The sequence below is a fragment of the Staurois parvus genome, unplaced genomic scaffold (genome assembly GCF_062004578.1).
Source record: "Staurois parvus isolate SC_StPar_1 unplaced genomic scaffold, SC_StPar_1.0 ptg000013l, whole genome shotgun sequence".
NCBI lineage: Eukaryota > Metazoa > Chordata > Amphibia > Anura > Ranidae > Staurois > Staurois parvus.
Window position 1 is genome coordinate 2,935,760 of NW_028317809.1, and position 22,014 is coordinate 2,957,773.

A 22,014-nucleotide genomic window follows, 5' to 3' on the forward strand; every position below is an offset into this window, starting at 1 on the left:
TTTACAGCCATAACAGCTTCAACTCTTCTGGGAAGGCTGCCCACAAGGTTTAGGAGTGTGTCTATGGGAACGTTTGACCATTCTTCCAGAAGCACATTTGTGAGGTCAGGCACTGATGTCGGATGGGAAAGCCTGGCTCACAGTCTCCGCTCAAATTCATCCCAAAGTTGTTTTATTGGGTTGAGGTCAGGACTCCACCCCAAACTCGCTCATCCACATCTTTATGGGCCTTGCTTTGTGCACTGGTGTGCAGTCATGTTGGAACAGGAAGGGGCCATCCCCAAACTGTTCCCACAAAGTTGGGAGCATGAAATTGTCCAAAATGTATGAGTTTCCTTCACTGGAACTAAGAGGCCAAGCCGAACCCCTGAAAAACAACCCCACACCATAATCCCCCCTCCACCAAACTTTACACTTGGCACAACGCAGTGAGGCAAGTACTATTCTCCTGTCAACTGCCAAACCCAGACACATCCATCAGATTGTCAGACAGAGAAGTGTGATTGGTCGCTCCAGAGTACATGCCAAGAGTCCAGTGGTGGTCTGCTTTACACCACTGCATCCGACGCTTTGCATTGCACTTGTTGATGTAAGTCTTGGATGCAGCTGCTCAGCCATGGAAACCCATTCCATGAAACTACGCACTGTTGTGCTAATATCTGAAGACCACATGAAGTTTGGAGGTCTTTATCTATTGATTCTGTAGACAGTTGCTGACTTCTGTACACTGTGCACTTCAGCATTCGCTGACCTTGCTCTGTCATTTTACATGGCCTACCATTTTGTGGCTGAGTTGATGTTGTTCCCAGTTGCTTCCCCTTTCTTATATTACCCCTAACAGTCGACTGTGGAATATTTAGTAGGAAATTTCACGGATGGAATTAGAGCAACCCATTCTTTCACAAATGTTTGTAGAAGCAGTCAGCATGTCTAGGTATTTGATTTTATACACCTGTGGCTATGGAGGTGATTGGAACACCTGAATCCAACGATTTGGAGGGGTGTCACAGTACTTTTGCCAATATAGTGTAGATTGGTAAGGCAGTCAGTGAACAATATGTAGTGGTAGGGCAGTCAGTGAGTAGTAAGCAGTGGTAGGGAAGTTAGTGAGCTGTATGTAGTGATAGGGCAGTCAGTGAGCAGTATGTTTTGGCAGGGCAGTCAGTGAGCAGTATGTTTTTGCAGGGCAATCAGTGGACAGTAAGTAGGGGTAGGATAGTCAGTGAGCTGACAAATTAAAATTCCTTCCTCTACCCATCATGCAGTATAGGATTATAATGTGACAGTAAAAATTTGACGATGTACTGACTTGTGAATTTAAAGCCATTTTTTTTAGTTTTGGATAGAGTGGGGAAGTATCAGAACCTCTAGTTCTGATACTTCCCCACTAGTGAGATTCTCACCACTGGTGAGATTCTCTTTTACTCTTGGTCTTGAAAACCACTGGCACTGGGAAATGCAAAATTGTACAGTTGCCAGTATAACAGCAAAAAAGTAAAATATCTTTCATAGGGGACACTTTGATGAGAATGTTCTGAAAAGGAATTTCCTTTCACTTTAGAGAGAATTCCTCACACTTCCTGTTGTGACACAACTACAGGGAGTGAGAAGAAATATCCCCAAAGGGATATAGTCAGCAGAAAAAAACCTGTAGAGAATCTAAACCTTCCCAATGGAAAATGTCTGCTCTCTCAAGGAGGGATTTATCCCCAATTTCTACTCTGTACCAATCCAATAGACAGGAAATGGTTACTTTTTTCTGTCTGAAACCTAACAAATAAGGAAGATATAAGGAAACATTTTTAAACTGGGGACACAAAAAACTCATAGAGGTTCAAACGTTTTAACATTAACCAAAGTTAACCACTTGCCTACTGGGCACTTTCACCCCCTTCCTGCTCAGGCCAATTTTTGGCATTCAAAGACACATAGCAGAGAAAGTAACATAAATGTGCCATAAAATTTCAAATATCAGGACTTCAAAAAACTTCTGATTAGTCCCTATCATAAGATAGCCAGGTCGTAAACTGTCTTCGGATCAACTCAGGAATACGCATCTGAATCAGTTTTGTTTTTACCTGAACTACCAGGGCCAAACCCAATACATGTTCCAAAATTTCTGCTGTTAAATTTGAGTCCTTCATGAAAAGTAATTACACTGAAGGAACATTAAAATACATGTATGGGAGCCAGTGATTCTGATATATCAGACTGGACTTAATCTGACAGGGAATTGGACTCTGCGCAGAACCAAAGACCAGGTGAATCTGCTTATTTGCTTTTATTCCCTTTTGTTTTACTGTTGCTTATTGTCTGTTTTGCAATATTTTTCTTTTGTACATATTTTCTTGCACCTTTTTTTGTCTTTCATTAAAATAATATTTAAAAATTGTGGCCTTGCCCACGCTTGTGTGATGAATTGCATGTTTCACACTAGTAAAATGCAGGTCCTTGCAAGGGCACAAAGAAAAAGGATACAAACTTGCAACAAGCATTTTCAAACTGGTTATCACAAGACTGATCTCTGGGGCAGCCCTGAGCCTGACAGTCAGCAGTGAAAAGCTTTTCACCCACCTGTGAGCGAGTATATTTAATAAAGCAATTTACGATTTCAATATAAATACTATGCTATGGGAGATTTTCTTTTTGTTAACTAAACTGAAGGAAGCAAATTAAGGAATTGTACCTTTGGATCCTGTCGAACAATATTAGGAGAGCTCTTTAAAATCAAAAGGGGCATGCCACAAGGACTCTTCTATAAGGATACTTTTGTTTACACATGGATCCTGCGGATGAAGTGGAGGAAAATATACTGGAGGTGCAGCTGCATATGAAGGAACTGGAGCTGACCTGCATAAAAAAGTAGGTCATATACTGCATTTCTGGTGAGGATTTCATCCACCTATGTAGACAATAGAGGATTTTATGAATGACCCTTGTATGAATTGTTGTTAACCTATGCATGTCTAGTGGGTCAACTTTTTATAGGGTTCATTAAACTCTGGTAAGCCTCCATAAGGGCCATAAAAGGATTGATATAGTTGAAGATTTTTGCCATAAGAAAACACAGGACTTATATTGCACTGATATAGAATACATTTTCTTTTGGATTCAAATCAACAATTTATGGGACTTGATTAATATTGTATTTCACTTCCACCTGGCAGCACTAGGGTTGTTGGTTCGAAATCCAAACACAGCACTACCTGCCTGGAGTTTGCATGTTCTCCCTGTGCAGGTTTCCTCTCGGTACTCCGGTTTCCTCCCAAACTCCAAAAACATGCTGGTAGGTTAATTGGATCCTGTCTAAATTGTCTCTAGTATGTGTATGTATGAATGTACATTAGGGACTTTAGATTGTACACCCTTGAGGGTTAGGAACTGATGTGAATGTACATTATATATGTAAAGCGCTGCATAAATTGACGACGCTATATAAGTACCAGCAATAAATGAATACATTTCACACATTTAGACACTGAGAGAAGTGTAAAGTTTTCTATATCTTAGCACTTGCTTTTGGATGTTTATGAGTTGATGCAACAGGGGGAGTTATTTTACCAGCAACTTGGGGTAGTAGAGCTGAGCACAGGTAAAGTGGGTTATGTAAAGCTGCAAGGTTCTCTCCAGCCAGCTCCTGCTGCTGTTCTGTACTAGTGGAGAAGTTGGAGCATGGTGTGCATCACTTTGAGGGACTGGTCAGGTGCCCAGGATAGACAGAGCTGGCCAGAAGAACCCTGGCATCTCCAACCCCACACCAGGAGGTTACGAGAAAGTAGGACAGTGCACTCCTCATGATCAGTGGCTCCCATCTGCTCCAACAGCCAACATCTAAATATCAGAGCAGAATGGACACCAGGGTCCAGAAGGAGCAAGACTGTGGTTTGGTGGTTGGGAACCATTGCAGTAGAACACTTTAGCTCACTGCATGACTTAGAAAAGTGGGGGAAATGTACACTCAGTATTGGCTGGCTAACAGAAAAGCCAGTTACTTTCCAGGAATATCAAAGAATAATAGTGATTTCAGAGCACAAAGTTCTTGCACTGCCCCTACCTCTAGAGGACAAGAAGGAAACTTGCCCTAAGTCTCCATTTGTCCTTTTTTGTATTTTTGTTTTGCAAACTCTCAATCAGAACCAGACCGTGAACGTTATCTGGAATGACCATGCGTACAATTTGCTTGTCTGAGTATGTGAGACAGCAGCACTGATGACCCTTCGTCACTCAAAAGGTGCGACTGACCACAAATAGTAAATGGTCTATGGCAAACAAGGATACTATGACACCGAGGAAGGCACGAGAAAGGCTGCTGGCTAATAATGAAGGCAGGCAGTTAGCAAATGCAGTGACACAGATAAATGATGAGTGAAAGAATCCCCCTTATGATGCCACTGGGCAACACTGTGAAGAAGTGCTCAAATTGAGTGTTCCAAGGATATGATGAACATTGAGCTCCTAAAATTGTTATTTATTACAGGTACTTATACAGTGCCGTCATTTTTCACAGCGCTTTACATGTATATATATTGTACATTCACATCAGTCCCTAATTCTCAAGGAGCTTACAATCTAAGGTCCCCAACTTATAATCAGTAATACTAGGGCCAATTTAGACAGGAGCCAATTAACCTACCAGCATGTCTTTGAGATGTGGGACCCACACAAGGCACAGAAAGAACATGCAAACTCCAGGCAGATGGTGCCGTGGTTGGGAGTCGAACCAACGACCCTATTACTGCAAGGCAGAAGTTCTAACCATTTAGCCACTGTGCTGCCCTTTCTAAAGACTCCTAATTAGCTTTGGGAAAGAGCAAGGAGGCATATAAGGTGGATGGGAGAGAAATTAAAAAAGTGTGGGAGAGCCCTCCAAAAATTATGAAGAATTAAAAGTGTCACAGACCACCAAAGGGCTGCAATTTATGATGTGATTTGAATACTCAATGGCGCTAACTGGTTTGCTCATCTCTAGTGTTTATATCTACATGTGCACAGCAATTACAGCACTGCTAACTCATTTCATCTCTAAAACATTCTAGGAATATATTTATATAGCAGGACGCACAAAAAGCACCCTGGGATCATCCTGATTTATTTCCATGCATTCTTGATTGCTGGCACTGTGGGCAACCTTGTATACATACAGTATGTGGTTACTACAGAAATTCAACTGGTTACAGTTACCAATACTATGGTCTCTCAGAAAACATTCTGAATGGCCACCTCACTGCTGCAGATGTGTTGATGTCATAGATATATAAACAAATAGGAACATATTAACATTTATATGTCTTGACTAGTCCACAAAGACTGAGAATTGTATGCAAATTAAACCAAAAAAATCCACTTTTAAAAAATAATGACATAACTGCTACAAAAGTCATCTTGTAATGTTACTATAAATTTCTTGTCATTTTAATCTACAGCATGCCTTGTTTTTTCAAAATCCATTTTAAAAATTCAAATGATTCTTCTTTTGTTCTTTTCAACTGACAACATACTGTGTACACACTTTACAGCATGCCCCTGAAAAAGGTTTTCTTTTTCCATAACCATTTGATTGGCTCATTGTATTCCCTGCAGGTATTCTGTTTTTTAAAACACTAAAGCTGGCCATACATGGATAGAAAAACAAACAAAAATTAGTACAAAAATCGAAGCCTTCTTTCAATCCAACATTTGATTGCTCATTAGGTTTTTTTTGCCCTTCTGCATTTCACTTAAAAAAAAAAAAAAAAAAAAAAAAAAGGTAACAATTGTTTTTCAATCAAACAATTTTCTAATCGTTTGTAGGCCAATTTCTAACATGTTCATTCATCTTCAATCTTTAAACTTATATCGGCTGTCGCATTAAGCACACTATACAAAAAACGAACGATCAGTCTACCAATTCGATTTTTATTTAAATTTTCTATCCATGTATGGCCAGCTTAATACTGGGAGTGATGGTGTGAGTTTAGCAGCCAGACCCTACCACATGACACTCAAGATGGAATTCACAAAATGAAGGTGTCACAGAGCAGGACCAGGAAAGCATCTACAATGAAGCTTGCTAAAATCTTTGCAATATATATATATAAATGACCTTTGAAGGAATGTTCTAAAACACATGATGATAATTAAAATGTTAAAGTGATTGTAAAGTGTTTTTTTTTTTTTTTTAATAACATGTTATACTTAACTTACCCATTGCATAGAGAGTCCCCGAGCCTCCTCTTTTGGGGTCCCGGAAGCAATCCTGGCTCCTCCTCTTCTCAGTGTGTCACTATAGGACTTAATCCTGAGCCGTGTTGCCTGCATCCATAGACATCGTGGCTTGGCCTGCCCCTTCATCACAGGATTTGACTGACAGCAGAGGGAGCCAACGGCGTGCGCTGCCTCAGCAAAGCTTGTGAGAGAGGGGAGAGCTGCTACAGTAGGCACAGCGCTGGATCAAATGAAGGCTCAGGTAAGTATAAGGGGGGTGATATTATTACCTTCACATTTTTTTACATTAATGCATGGATTACATTAAAGTATAACTAAAAGGAAAAATGTTTTTTTCTAGTTTTGGTCAGAAAGGAGTTGGATTAGAACACCTATTAGGTTTTTATTGCTGTTTGTGTCCCCTGTTAGAGAAATTCATTCTCTCGATTTGTTCTGTTTACCATTATCATTGAAAGTGAAAGTAAAAGAAAGTCCCCAGAAAAGTAGTAGAAATTTTCCAATGGGGACACTAGTTCTGGTGACCTGTGAACGCCAAGAGATTCCCTTAATTTGCAGGGATTTCCTCTCACTTCCTGTTTTGGATATTGGACAGTAAGTAAATGTAAATCTCCCCAATGAGGCACAGACTGTCAATAAAATTTGTCAGGGGTTATAGCTCTCTCTTACTCTATCCAAAATAGGAAAAAAAAAAGTTTTGCCTATAGTTCTACTTTAAGGTAAACAATGTATAGGCTTTAGAACAACTTTATACATTTCTGCCAAATAGTACTCAGTGTTACCAATTCTTTATAACTTTTCTGTAGCAAACAAAGACCCCTACACCACACAAACACCAGTCCATCTCCTGATGTATATTGCTTTTTCACAGTATCTAGCACCTTCATAAGAAAACCATTAAACTATCAGTTCTACAAACCAGTGTTTGCCAAGCCTATCACAATTGTAATTATAATAGTACAGTTTTTCCAGTTTGCTATGTTTACACCTAACATACCAGTTCACTACATGGAAGTAAACACAATAGACAAGTAAAATGCATATTAAACTTAGGGAACATAAACCTATATTTTGACACCTCTTTGCAGTGTACTATTAAACACTTGATTGCTTGATTGTGTACACCCCAAGTGCCATTGCAATTATAACTAAAGCAAAAATCCACAGTGGATACTAAACTTAAGAATGGACTGCAAGTGCCATTTTGCTGATGGTTTAAAGTGGTCCATGGTCCAAGTTTGAAAATTGCTTTCCCAGAGCAAAGTCACACTGTTAAGTTGGCCATAGTTGGGTCGAAATTTGGTCAGTTCAGCAGGATCCAGCCGAATTTCGATCCATGTGTGATTGTCCCTGTTGGGCCACTGATCAGTTTATTCTGACAGCTGAAGTCCTGAAGAGCCACAATTTTAATCAACAGGCTATCCCCAAAAGATTATTATTATACTGTCATTACTAGGAAGTTTACCTAGGATCATTGATCTACCATATGCCAGTGAGGCACATACTATGTCCAATTAGTGTAGAGGTTAGTCAGATTTTTAGAATTATAGTGGCACTAACCATCAAGGAGGGTCCCAACATACTGTTTTCGATATGTATAATACTTTCTATACGTCAAATATTGACGCGGGGCAGGCGGCTTTACCCCCAGATTTGTGGGGATCCCCTCATTGATTGGCCCCTCATGGTATGGCAGGACGTTCCCTTCCATTGCGCTCGTGCAGATGCATGTACCTTAAGGTATTCTAGTTGTCCAACTGGTTTGATATGTATACAGTTGGTAATGATTATAACTGTAAGGGACCGCCCGGCGGTACCACTAGCACTCCACTGAATAGGCGTTCCCAGCGCACAGAATCTAAGTCTCAGAGTGCTTCTTCACCAGGGCCCCTGATGGTGGGGATGGACTTGGAGCACCCCGAGACCAGGTCGTGGCTACTGGGTATGTCCGTCAGTGGTAGTGGTATACGCCGAGGGCTCCCACGGGAAAGAGTCTGATATGAGGAGGTCTGAAGACCCCACTGCGAGGGATGGATGGTTGAGCAATAGCAAGATCAGACAGGCCGGGTCGGTAACAGAGAGGACGGTGCGGTACAAGGTAGCGGGCAGAGAATAGTCGGGTCACACGCCAGGTCAGCAACAGCAGGTCAGATCCGATAGGGGGCATCCAGGAGAGAGGTCAGACAAAGCAAGGGTCAGGACAGGAGAATATGGCAAGGTCAGGTACAATCCGGGTCAATAACTCACAAGGCACAGGTTCGCAGGTTCAGGAATACAGGTAAAACCAGAAGGCACTGAATGACAGCTCAGGGCCGTTTAAATATCGCGCCCTGCGCTGCCATTGGTGCCCAGCGGGTGGCCGCGGCTTCTACTGCACATGCGTGAACTCGAACGCCGCGGCCGGCCCGGACCTAGTGCCCGCGTCCCTGCACAGGGCGGCGCACTGCGCCGGGACCATCGCTGCGGAGATCGCGGAGATCCCTGACAATAACTCTTCATATGGAAGTCTTCCTACAGCTCCTGAAGAAGCGATATCGTGAAACATGTTGAGCTATCGTACTTATGACTATCAAATTACCTTCTCTTAACTATTGCAGAGATACGGTATTTCTTATTGTGGGACCTACTAGTAGTACATGTATCTGTATTGATTATATTTAGCTGTATGTTACAGGGGTGGTTTACAATTGTACGTATCATTGTATGTATATGTACGTTTAATAAAGTGATATTCTTTTATGAACCGTTGTAGTGCCTACAACATCCATTAGGGTTTTGTTCTTCCAATACTATTTAAATAGGATGAGGTACTTTGGAGTGATGTTTATGTCCCCACAGTAACCACCCTGTGTTGAGAATTTATTTTTATATTTCATTGCTATTGTAAGCCTAATTTGACATTTCAGTTCATTTTCTAAAGATAATAATCATTTACTATAAAAAAAGATTACAGATTATGCACTGTACAAGATGCAAGAAGTTGAAAAACAGCCACAGATGATGGAATGTCAGATGAATGAAATGTTAATCAGATCCAGATGCAGATATGCTACAGTTTCCCCTCTAAATCCATTTTATAAAATGGATACGAAATCCCCCACACTATATGTGGCAGAGTAAAGCCATTACCTAGGGAGACATATGGCTATCATTTTATAAGCATTATGAAGTGAATTTGTTGTGCTTTATCACACATGAATGTTTACAAACTGGAATGTCTTTTGAAAGGAAACCTGTAGGGCTGCCATTGTTGACTTCTCCTTATGAAAGTTTCATCTGTCTTTGTAATCCATTGTATTCAATGCTTTAAGTCAGTGTGTCACTGGGCTGGTACAAGCATGTAGATCACAAGTTTTTACTTTACTGGATGCATGCTTGCTTTTTTGTCAAGAAAGTATTAAAGCAATAAACATCCAGGCAACAAGCATTTTAAGGAGGTCATTAATGGCAACCAGTATTGTTCTCTCAGTACAGGTTTCCTAGCAGGTCCAGGGTCACGTGTTGTGAAATGAAATGAACTAGCGCATTGCCTGTATTATGCATGAAAAACACACATAAGATATAAAAGTAATCAACTTACCACCTAGAGATTATGAGTAACAAAGACATCCAATAAGACATCCAAAAGAATGAAGAGAAAAAATTAAGATACCAGGTCAGTCTTTATCTTTTTTTTAATATAGCTTATTATATTATATGAAGCATGGACTGCATTAATGCAGCAACACAGTAGCACAGGCTGCCAGATACAATAGTCCGGAGGCAAGCTGACAAAATAGGGTCCTGACTGCATTCAGTTATGGCAGACTTGGTCCTCCAAACCGGTTTTGACAGCAAACATCACATACTGTTGTCATATGCTTCTTTTCCTGCAGAAGTACCTGTAGTACAGAGTGGCTACATTCAAATATGTGGTCTCATGGAAGAAGGCCCACCTCCTTTATGCTGCATAAATATGTAAGGCCAGAGTTGTGCTGAGATAGTGATAACTCCAATCTTATTTGAATAAACAGGCAGTGACTTGATCCAGACGACACCTTGTAGGTCTTGTGAAGTTTATTCCATAAATTGAGAAAATCTTACAAACGATGTTTGCTGTCAAAACCGGTTTGGAGGACCAAGTCTGCCATAACCTATATTGTGAGTGGTCTCAAGCCTAGAAAAGAAGACCAGGATGTACAGTATATCACATTACAACATATGTATGGAGCAAAAAGTAAGGAAAAATCCTAAATGAGAGCAAAAGGTGAGGGTAAATCTTCCACTGGGGACACCTGTTTTGGTTACAACTTTATAAGATATCGTTTGTGCACAGTGGAGGAGCAGTGCTTTTTTGGTGGAGCCCTGATCATTTTCTGCCATCTAGTGGATTTCTTCTGCCCAGCTCTGTACCATTGTGTGGACCTTCACTGACCAAGGGAATACATCTACCCTTCCATGCTGATGACTACTTTATGAACTCCATCCTTCCTACACTGCACTAATAATGTGCACTTCTGGTTAGTGTGCATTGTTACCCTAGGTCTCCGCAGTTGGGACTTTCTTTGATCATTTTTATATTGTGTCATATTTATTTAATTTCTAGCGCTGCACTTTTATTTTATTTTCATGTGAGGATTTTTTTGGGTTATCCTGTGTGCCTTAGCTGCTTGTTTATTGAAAGCGCTCACTTATTATTCTCTGTTTTATATTATATGGAGAAACTCTGCACATGCTCATTTTGGTGTGTATCGCTAGAGAGGTTTTCATTCTTGGGAGAGTGCACTTGATCAGCACAGGGCCAATCAGCACTATCCAGATAGAGGTCAGGGGTTCTGCATCCTCCTAGAGCAGAAAGAAAACTCCTCCTACGAGCTTTAACCAGTGCTTGGCTGGACACAGAGAAGTCACAAGACTGCTCTAACTGCTGATGAGAAAAGGTATTTAGCAGTTTATATTTACTAAAATAATTGTATTTCCATGTTCTGTGGACTGTGGGAGACCAGATATAGTGAATGCAGGGTCCTGGGTTTAGTAACACTTTAAGCTTTGACAAACAAAACTGGGAGCTGATTGGTTTCTGTGCACAGTTACACCAGAGTTTGCACATTCCAATTTTAGGAAATCAGCCCCAGGGTCAAATAGTCTACTTATCAACAGACAATTCTTCCACCAACAGACAACACTACCCTTCAATGCATACTATTAGAAATCTTATCGCCTCACGTGGCCCCAGCACTATACCTACTAGGCTCAAGATAGTGGCTCTAAAATCCATAAAAAGGAAATAAAGAAAAACTCAACAACATGTGAGTTTGTATGTTTATAGGCAGTATATTATATTATTGGACACAAGGAGGATCACTGGGGGAAAAAAAAACAATATAGACAGCCAATGTTTCAATGGAACACAGTCCACCTTTCCCTAGGCTTGCCGTCTGTGATTGCCCACATCACTATATATTTTTTATTATTATTTTTATTCATTCACATACTGTACACAATCTTTGTTTCACACATTTTTCACACATATTTTATACATGACAAAGGATTCTCATAGTACTATGGGTTAGCTTAAGAGAGAACGCATGGAAAAACTGCAATGCTTTTGAAAAGGAGCTAACACTGCAGGCTGTGTGCAAAAGCACACACTTTTACTATGTGATATTTCTATTTCACCAGATTAAAAATGATATTTTTATTTTTTAGCCCTAAACATATCAAAGAAAATATGCATAAAACACTATGCGTTTCTGAATTCATAAAGTTGTATCTGCAGGGTAGGAGCTATGGCGCGAAACCAGGTAAGTATACTATGGAAACAAGGGCATCCAGTGAAAATAAAGAGAGGGGGAAGGTCCAGGGGAGGATTAGGTACATTGCAGGGGAGCACTGGAGGGCCCATTTCTGGGCCAATATAACACATCACCCAAATACTACAAAAGCAAAGAAGCCTATGCTAGCTACGCTAGTCCAAACTCAACAGATGCTTACTGAACACAGTTGGATTACAAAGCAAGTACAAAATTATGCTCTTGCAGCAATTCAGTCAGAGAAAAAAAGTCTATGTAACTTGTGGAGGGAAGGTCAAAGTATATTCTAGTGGAATAACTATGGAGTAAGCCTATTACCATCTTAAAATGTAAGCAACAAGGATCTGTGGTACACAATGAGAGAAGAAACTGTACAGTATCTAAGAAACTGGATATGGATTAATGTAATTGTTCAGCATACTGATAAAATGGTTTGCTCCGGGACTACATAATATCATGGAATTGGAAAACACCATAAATGGCTTGCATAAATGTATTCTTGAATTCAAGTATGCATAAATAAATGAATAAAAAGTTCCTATAAGTGTCCTTATGATGTGTTCTTCCACCACGAATACTGAGCGAGCCAGCTTCTAGCGTCTTTACTAAAGGTAAGTGTCCTCTCACCTTCACCACTACACACTCACTGGATAATATGGCCACAGAAATTTGCAGGTTATAGCTCAAACGGATGTTGGAATCTCTCTCTCCTCTCCTAGCAACCCTGCTCCAATTCCTCGTGGTTGGCTTTAGCCACTCTCCCTCTCCTCTTCACTGGTGACAGCAATACCAGTGAGCTCACCACAATCAACTACCATGATAATTTGAAAAGACCACATGATAATTTGAAGAGATCTGTTGTTTCTTCCCAGAATTTTGTTTACATGTACCCTAGTCTTCAGGAAACATGTACCGGCATTGTAAACTGCATTCTAGATAGTCAAAGAGAAATTCCACTTTACACGTTACAATCCCACAATCTAAAAAAACTGAGCTTGGTAATTCTGTTATTTACGTTATTCTTTTTTATACCTTTATTTACTTTTTTTTTCCTTTATTTAACAGATTCTCCACCGCCCTATAGTAGAAATACTGCTACAGGGCAGCACGGGTGCTCAAATCACGTATATATACATGTGATTTTGCATTTCCGGGTCAGGGGCGCATGACCTACCAGCGCCGCCATTCGCGGCCACGGCTGTCACTCACCGGGTTCTGGCTGGTGATTACTGAGCATCTCCGATGGGTAGGAGGACTGTTTTGTTTACTAACAGTTCTCCTCCCTATCGGCTCGGGCACACTGCTTTGGACACAGCCATCCAAAGCAGTGTGCTTACACTGCACACTGTGCTTCCACTGCATACTAACATGGCCCCATAGTAAAACACTCCCTGCACACAGTTAACCCTTTGATCGCCCCTCATGTTAACCCCTTCCTGCCCAGTGCCATTACTACAGTGTCAGTGCTTTTTCTTTTAGCACTGATCACTGTATTGGTGTCTCTGGGGGTGTCAGGGACACCAAGTCAGTTCCCCCCAGCATCAGAATGTCCGCCACATTCCTGCTATAAGTAGCTGATCGCTGCCATTACTAGTACAAAAAAAAAAAAAAATCCAGTATCTATACCTCTATTTGTAAACGCTATAACTTTGATGTAAACAAATCAGGATTTTTTTAGCAAAGAAGTAGCAGAATACATTTTGGCCTAAATGTATGATGACATTTGATTGTTTTACATTTTTTTTTACTGGACATGTTTAATAGCCAAAAGACAAAATATTGTTTTTTTTTATCAAAATTGTCGTTTTTTTTTTTTTTTATAGCACAACAAAATAAACCTCACAGGAAATCAAACACCTCTGAAAGAAAGCTCAATTCGTGGGGAAAAGGGATGTAAATTTCATCTGGGTGCAGCGTTGCACCTATGCGCAATTGTCAGTTAAAGTAACACAGCGCCGTAATGCAAAAAATGGCCTGGTCAGGAAGGGGGGTAAATCCTCAGGAGGGCAAGTGGTTAAAGTCCCTGCCTCCCCACCCACCTCAAGGCACCCACCTAAGCAAAAATGACCTGTAACCCTGCCGCAGCAATGTCCTGAGATGTCACATATTCCCAGGAGGCATCTTCTTCCACCCAGCACTGGAGGGAGGATCTCATGTTGCATCATCAGGAGGCAACTGGCTCCCAATGATGAAAAGCAGGAAAATGGCGGCTCAGGATCAGGCATGCTGGAGTGGATTACAACAGAAAGAGTGCTGGATTTGCTGGGCTTGTAACTATGTTTTCTGAGCTTAACCCAGTGAAAAAAAGCAAAAGAGGTGGACATTCCTCTTTAATTAAACAGTTAAAACAGTTACTTTAACACAAAAGGTTTTCATTGTGTAAATACTTACATGTCCATGTAGGTCAGTGTTGAGAAGCATAATTGCGCAGGTAAGACAATGCACTCCATCTAGAACACAGATTAATAGTACATGAGGATGTGCTACTATTCAGTAAGACTTAATTAAGTATGATTTCTCAGATGGAATTGCCTATATTGTCCTCATTCTGTATTCTTTCATTGTTCTACACTGATGTAACCACTGTCATTAACACAAGCACACTTGGCATTATTTATCATGTCTCTGATAATAACTGCCTTTACAGCCACCATAGCAACCAGCTACAAGCTTTCAATTTTCTAATGTCATTTTAGAGTGCAGGTTTGAACCTGACCGGTAGCGTTGCAACACCACGATGCTAGGATCATCCCTTTAAAAGTGTGATGTCATCCTGCACCGGCCAATCAAGGCGGCCAAAGACCGCCAACCCTGAAGAAGCCAGGCAGGGGATGCTGTCGCTGGAAGCATTTGAGCCTTTTTCTTTCACTATAAAAACAAGTGGCTAACAACTATACACTGACTATTCCATCTATTGGTACTGCCCTACCAAAGTTCTGTTACAGTTTAGTGTGTAAACCATTTTACTAAACAATTTTAGACTTTTGACACATGAAAAAATGAAAATCATTAGTACTTACATTTTTTTATTTATATCGGTTTAGCAATATCTCACCTACATGTAAGTTAATTAAAGCAGTATTAAGCCCTAAAACAAAAATGGAATAGATTGCAGCTCACCAATCATTAGATGTAGTGGATGTATTAGTTTTCTTTTATTGTTAGGCTTTTTTTCCCCCCTCGGTTTTCACCTGGTGATCTGACCAGTAACACATTTCCTGTATTAGCGTGCCCCCAGTCTGGATTAAAGAGTACATTTGGACAGCAGCATTGTCAGTCTGGGAGGAGGGTAGTGTTCGATGTATTAGCAGATTTAGATACATTAACAAAACTCCACCTCATACTTTATAAGTAGTTACAGAAAATAGTTTGTTTCTTTTGGGATAAAGATTTTACATGAATATATAAAAGCTGATCATTGTAAACACCCCTGTCAGCAGGGTTGCCAACCATCAGTAAATTTACAGTTTGTAAAAATCAGTGATTTTTACAATTGTTTGTAAAAATCTGAGGCTGATAATTTGTCATGCTGTGTTGACTTTTGTAAGTGTAAACCAGTCAAATTACTTGTTATGGGTATTGTCAGCATTTCCATATTGTGTTTATACTGTTTAAATTTTGATTGTCTTAGTTTTTAATGTCATTTTCAGGTTGTCAGTAAAAAGAAAAAAAAAGTGCTTCATCAGTAAATTTTCCATGTTTTGTCAGTAAAAAATGCAGCAAAAGGTTGGCAACACTGCCTGTCACTGATAAGTCTCAACATCTTTAGCTGATACATTTTAGGACAACTTGTTCTGTTCAAAAACAGACTTAACTGGCTGGATCACCAACTGAAAATAAAAGAAAGAGCCTAAAAAAATAAAACAAATGCTACGGTATAATAAATGTTTGCTTTTGGGTTGAATACAACTAACATTCTTAAAAGAGAGGATATGCAGAAAGAAGACAGATGTGACATTTTGGGTTACGAGATCAATGTTGTAAACTGGTGTGCTTGCTTATCACTGCATATGACTGAGAACGGCCATCCTATGCGTCAAAAACACAGTTTGTGTGTCATGGAAAAAAAAGTTATTGTTGTTGCGTATGATACTAGATCTATAAATACAAACTATACAAAAGAAACAACTTATTTTTAACATTAACCGCTTCCTGACCACCCTATAGCAGAAATACCGCTACAGGGCGGCACGGGTGCACAAAATCTGGTATATATACGTGATTTTGCATTTCCGGATAGGGAACGCATGTGCGCCCTACCCGCACTGCCATTCACGGATGTCAATCACTGGGTCACGGCCAGTGATTGCTCGCCGGTGCCCAGTGATTTCCGAGGATCTCCGATGGGGAGGAGTACTGTTTGTAAACAAAACAGTTCTCCTCCCTGTCGACTCGTGCACCCCTACCCACGCCGCCATTTGCTGCCTCGGCTCTCAATCACCGGGTTCCGGCCAGTGATTACCTGCCGGCGCCCAGTGATTACCGAGCATCTACTAACAGTTCTCCTCCCTGTCAGCTCAGGCACAGCACAGCCATCCAAAGCAGTGTGATTACAGTGAAGCACTAACACACGACCCCATTGTAAAACACATCCAGCACACAGTTAACCCTTTGATCGCCCCTCATGTTAGCCCCTTCCAGTGCCATTAGTATAGTGTCAGTGTTTTTTTTTTTTTTTAGCATTGGTCACGGTATTGGGTCAATGGGGATGTCATTGACACCAAGTCAGTTCCCCCCAGTGTCAGAATGCCCACCGCAGTCCTGCTATAAATTGTTGATTGCCGTCATTACTAGTAAAAATATATTTTAAAAAATGTTAAATTCCAGTATATATACCACCATTTGTAGACACTATAACTTTCACGTAAACCAATTAATATGCACTTATTGGGATTTTTTAAGCAAAAAAGACATGTAGCAGAATACATTTTGGCTTAAATATATGACAAAATTAGATTTTTTTAATTTTTTACTGGACATGTTTAACCAGTTCCCAACCGCGTTATAGCCGAAGGATGGCTACAGCGCGGTTGTCTAGTTCTGGGATGAGGTCCATGGACGTCATTCCAGAACACGCAACCCCTGCGCACCCCCAGCGGCGCGAACCCGGCGCTGTCTGTGATAGCTGTGTCCTACGGATACAGCTGATCACATGATACGGTAAATGGCCAATCACTGCGGCCTTTTACCACATGATCAGTGATCAGTCCAATGACACAGCAGATCACTGGGTAAATACAGTTGCTGGTTATCGGCTGCACTTTCCTCACGCTGTCACAACATGAGGAAAGTACTGCCGAGAACTGGCAATTGTCAACGAAGGGATCGGCACTGATGATCAGTGCCCTGATGATCAGTGCCCAGCAGTGCCGACCACCTGTGCCCATCAGTGCCACCCACCTGTGCCCAGTGCCACCCATCAATGCTGCCCATTAGTGCCACCCAGCAGTGCCACCCAGCAGTGCCAACTATTAGTGCATCCAATCAGTGCCCATCAGTGCTGCCTATCCATGCCACCTCATCAGTACCCATCTGTGCTGCCTATCAGTGCAGCCTCATCAACACACATCAGTGATGGAGAAAAAATTACCTGTTTGCAAAATTTTAGAATAGAAACAAAGAAAAACTTTTTTTTTTATTTGTTGTTTTTTTTTTTTTGTTTATAGCGCAAAGAATAAAACACCCAGTGGCGATTAAATACCACCAAAAGAAAGCTCTATTTGTGTGAAAAAAAAATTATAAAAATTTCATATGGGTACAATGTTACATGACCGCGCAATTGTCATTCAAAGTGTGACAGCGCTGAAAGCTGAAAATTGGCGTGGGCAGGAAGGGGGTAGAAATGCCCGGTAGGCAAGTGATTAATAGCAAAATGTCAAAAATATTGTTTTTCTCACAACTGGCGTTTTTTTTTTTTATAGCGCAAAAAATAAAAAAAATGCACAGGTGATCAAATACCACTGAAAGAAAGCTCAATTTGTGGGAAAAAAAGGACCTAGATTTCATTTGGGTGCAGTGTTGCATGATCGCGCAATTGCCAGTTAAAATAACGCAGCGCCATAACGCAAAAAATGGCCTGGTCAGGAAGGGGGATAAATCCTCAGGAGGGTAAGTGGCTCATACTTATTGATAACATTAACAGCAGGTAGATCCCATTATTTGTTCTAGCCAACATACTGATATGAATAAGTTCCACTTACACTTTGTTATATAACATGGAGGGATAGTTTAACACAGCATGCCTTAATAGTGAAATCTCACCTCCAGCAAACACATTGGTCTCCCATATACACATACTGCTCAATGTCATGCCATCTGCGCTCCTCTCCTTCACATACTGCTCACTAAGACACTTGTATAGCATTGTTTGATCCTTAACTATGCCCTTTATAAATTGTGGGCACATTAGCTAGTATATCTAAAAAAAATCCCTACTCATTCCCTTTAATAATGATCTGAATAATACCATAACCCAAACAAACCAACTGCCAATCTTTCATTGTTCTGGTTGCTCTATGCTGATTAAAAGGTGAAATCTGAATGGATATTGCCTACTGATTTTTGTAGTACCATCCTAGATTGGCCTGAACTTGTCGACTGAACAGATATACTACACACTTACAGCACATGCAGAGAACTTTGGCTCATTTTAATAACCTCTGTATGCAGTGTATGTGTTAAAGCTCTTGAGGTGCAGTCATTTGATTATGTTTTCAAACACAATTAACAACCCACAGATGGAACTACATACAGTATGATAATGAGGAACACAAACAGACATACAGTACCTGGAGAACACATGCTGTTTGGGTTGCACTGGAAATATCGGTTAGAGAAGTGAATTAAAACTCTTTCCCTTTCCTGAGTTTCTCCAACAAGTGAGAAGGCTTTAAAGAAGCTCCTGTCGAAAAGAAAAAAAAAAGATTATTAACACTTAGCAACATAAATAATTCTATCACTTAAAACAAAATAAAGCCGCTAGCAGATATAGTCTAGATAAAACTCCCTGTTGAAATACAATGTTCATGTATTTTGTGCAACAACTACATCAGTATTCAGTAGAGATATAGTCTTCAACCAGTAGATGGCAGTGTTTATAAGTTTGTAGCTGCATCTATGGTATGCACTAAAGTATATCTTTTCTCTGAATAAAGTTTCCCATTTCCTTGTTGCAGTGAAGCAGAAAAGCACATGTGGACCATGCACTGCCTGTCCTGTAAGGCTATATACAGAATTTATATAGAAGGCTATATAGCTGGCTACAGCAAATAAGTCAGGCCAGAATATGTACAGAATTTCTAACACTTTTGCTTGCACACAGCCCTACTTGCCCAACACTAAAGCTATCCATACTCCTGAATTTTGTTCAGCCTGCAGGCTGAGATAAAAAAAAAATCTAACAGATTCCTCCACCCACACTTTACAGTGCAGATTGCATTCTCACAGCCGGTGCAAGAGACTGTCAGAATACCCAAGTAGTAAACATAAAAAACTAAACTAATGTGGTTGCATAAGTGTGTACACCCTCTTATAACTGGGGATGTAGCTGTGTTCAGAACTGAGTAATCATACTCAAAATCATGCTAAGTAGGAGTCAGGACACACCTGCCATCATTTAAAGTGCCTCCGATTAACCCCAAATAAAGTTCAGCTGTTCTAGTAGGTTTTTCCTAACATTTTCATAGTCGCATCCTACATCAAAAGCCATGGTCCGCAGAGAGCTTCCAAAGCATCAGAGGGATCTCATTGTTAAATGGTATCAGTCAGGAGAAGTGTACAAAAGAATTTCCAAGGCATTAGATATACCATGGCACACAGTGAAGACAGTCATCATCAAGTGGAGAAAATATGCAGCAACAGTGACATTACCAAGAACTGGACGTCCCTCACAAATTGATGAAAAGATGAGTAGAAAACTGGTCTGGGAGGCTGCCAAGAGGCCTACAGCAAAATTAAAGGAGCTGCAGGAATATCTGGCAAGTACTGGCTGTGTGGTGCATGCGACAACAATCTCCCGTATTCTTCATATGTCTGCGCTATGGGGTAGAGTGGCAAGATGGAAGCCTTTTCTTATGAAGTGAAACATCCAAGCCTGGCTAAATTTTGCAAAAAACATGTGGGAAAATGTGTTATGGTCTGATGAAACCAAGGTTGAACTTTTTGGCCATAATTCCAAAAGACATGTTTGGTGCGAAAACAACACTGCACATCACCAAAAGAACACCATACCCACAGTGAAGCATGGTGGTGGCAGCATCATGCTTTGGGGCTGTTTTTCTTCTGCTGGAACTGGGGCCTTAGTCAAGGTAGAGGGAATTATGAACAGTTCCAAATACCAGTCAATATTGGCACAAAACTTTGAGGCTTCTGCTAGAAAGCTGAACATAAAAAGGAACTTCATCTTTCATCATGCCAAGGACTCAAAGCATACATCCAAATCACGAAAAGGAATGGCTTCACCAGAAGAAGATTGAAGTTTTGGAATGGCCCAGCCAGAGCCCAGACCTTAATCCGATCGAAAAACTGTGACCGAAAAGGGCTGTGCACATGAGATGCCCTCACAATCTGACAGATTTGGAGTGTTTTTGCAAGGAAGATTGGGCAAATATTGCCCAGTCAAGATGTGCCATGCTGATAGACTCAGACCAAAAAAAACTGAGTGCTGTAATAAAAACAAAAGGTGCTTCAACAAAGTATTAGTTTAAGGGTGTGCACACTTATGCAACCATATTATTTTAGTTTTTTATTTTTTCTTCCCTCCACCTAAAAGATTTCAGTTTGTTGTTCAACTGAGTTGTACAGTTTATAGGTCACATTAAAAGGTGGAAAAAAAGTTATGAAATTATTTATCTTTGTCTGATTTTTGTACATCACAGAAACCTGACATTTTAACAGGGGTGTGTAGACTTTTTATATCCACTGTATGCATGACCCATACCTGTGGAAGCTGTAAATCACTGCGCTAGGCATCGCTACTACAGTGATTGCTGTTAGCTTCTGAGTCCTGTCCAATCAGAGAACACATTGCATTAATTGAGAAAATGCAATGCGGTCTCTGAATAGGGGCTCCTGCAAGCAAGCAACCTCCTGTGTTCAGTAAGCAGCAGGGCAGCTGCTTGGATAAGACCCAGAAGCTAGTGGAGATCACTGTAGTAGCAGTACCTACTACAGTGATTTCCAGCTTCTACAGGCATCACATAGGCAGGGCTGTGGATAAGGGGGTACCACCAGTCCTCCTGTATGGGGCCCAGGTCTGCAGGGGGGCCCAAGCAGCTGGGGGAATCGGATGTGGGCAGGAAGGGTGAATGGGGCAATTACTGGAACCAATCCCCTATATGGCTCTCTCTGCAGCAGCTGAAAGCTGGGTTCTTCTCCTCTCCCCACTTTCAGCTGATGCAGACAGAAACATACAGGGGATCAGTTCCAGTAATTTACCAGCCTCTTCCATTCCTGAATGAACACAATGAGTGATCTGTACTGATCACTCATTGTGTTCATTCATAACTGAAGCATAGTAAACAGTGTTGTTTTTGTGGGCATGGGGGGGACCATGTTAGGTTGGCTGTATGGGTACCTGTGGTTTCTAACAGCAGCCCTGCCCTTAGGTATATGGCACATATATACTTACAATGGTTCAAGCTTGACAAATGTAACTGTAAAAATTGCCATGCCTGGAATTCATATATAACTTCATCAATCTGTCTTTCAGTCAGCATGTTCCTCTTATTAGTAACAGCACTGCACAATGTAGTACAGTCTAATTGGCTTACAGTGCTACCTCTTTCTCTCTGAAAGACCGATTGCTGATATGCAAGAAATAACATATGACATTACTGGTCTAACAAGTACAAAAAAAAACTGTATTGAAACATGGAAGCAGTCTTTGCTGACCTCACCTTCTGAAAATGCTAACTTCCTAGATGTCTTGCTGATCCAACAGTATTTTCAGAGTCATGGACTCAGAAAAAGAATGCAGATTACCAGCTCTGACATTACTCACACTTTCCTAATCAGAATACGT

At 40.7% G+C, this 22,014-nt stretch overlaps 1 protein-coding gene across 2 annotated transcripts in view; it reads right to left on the bottom strand.

The window, feature by feature from the left end:
* Positions 1–22,014, bottom strand: part of PSD3 (pleckstrin and Sec7 domain containing 3) — a 661,118-nt gene that overhangs the window by 342,803 nt on the left and 296,301 nt on the right. For both annotated transcript variants that reach the window (XM_089675248.1, XM_089675257.1), the window contains 2 exons: positions 18,782–18,894; positions 14,385–14,443 (listed from right to left, as the gene is read on the bottom strand). In XM_089675248.1, coding sequence (XP_089531374.1) covers positions 14,385–14,443; positions 18,782–18,894 — 172 coding nt within the window. The remainder of the gene's footprint in view (positions 1–14,384; positions 14,444–18,781; positions 18,895–22,014) is intronic.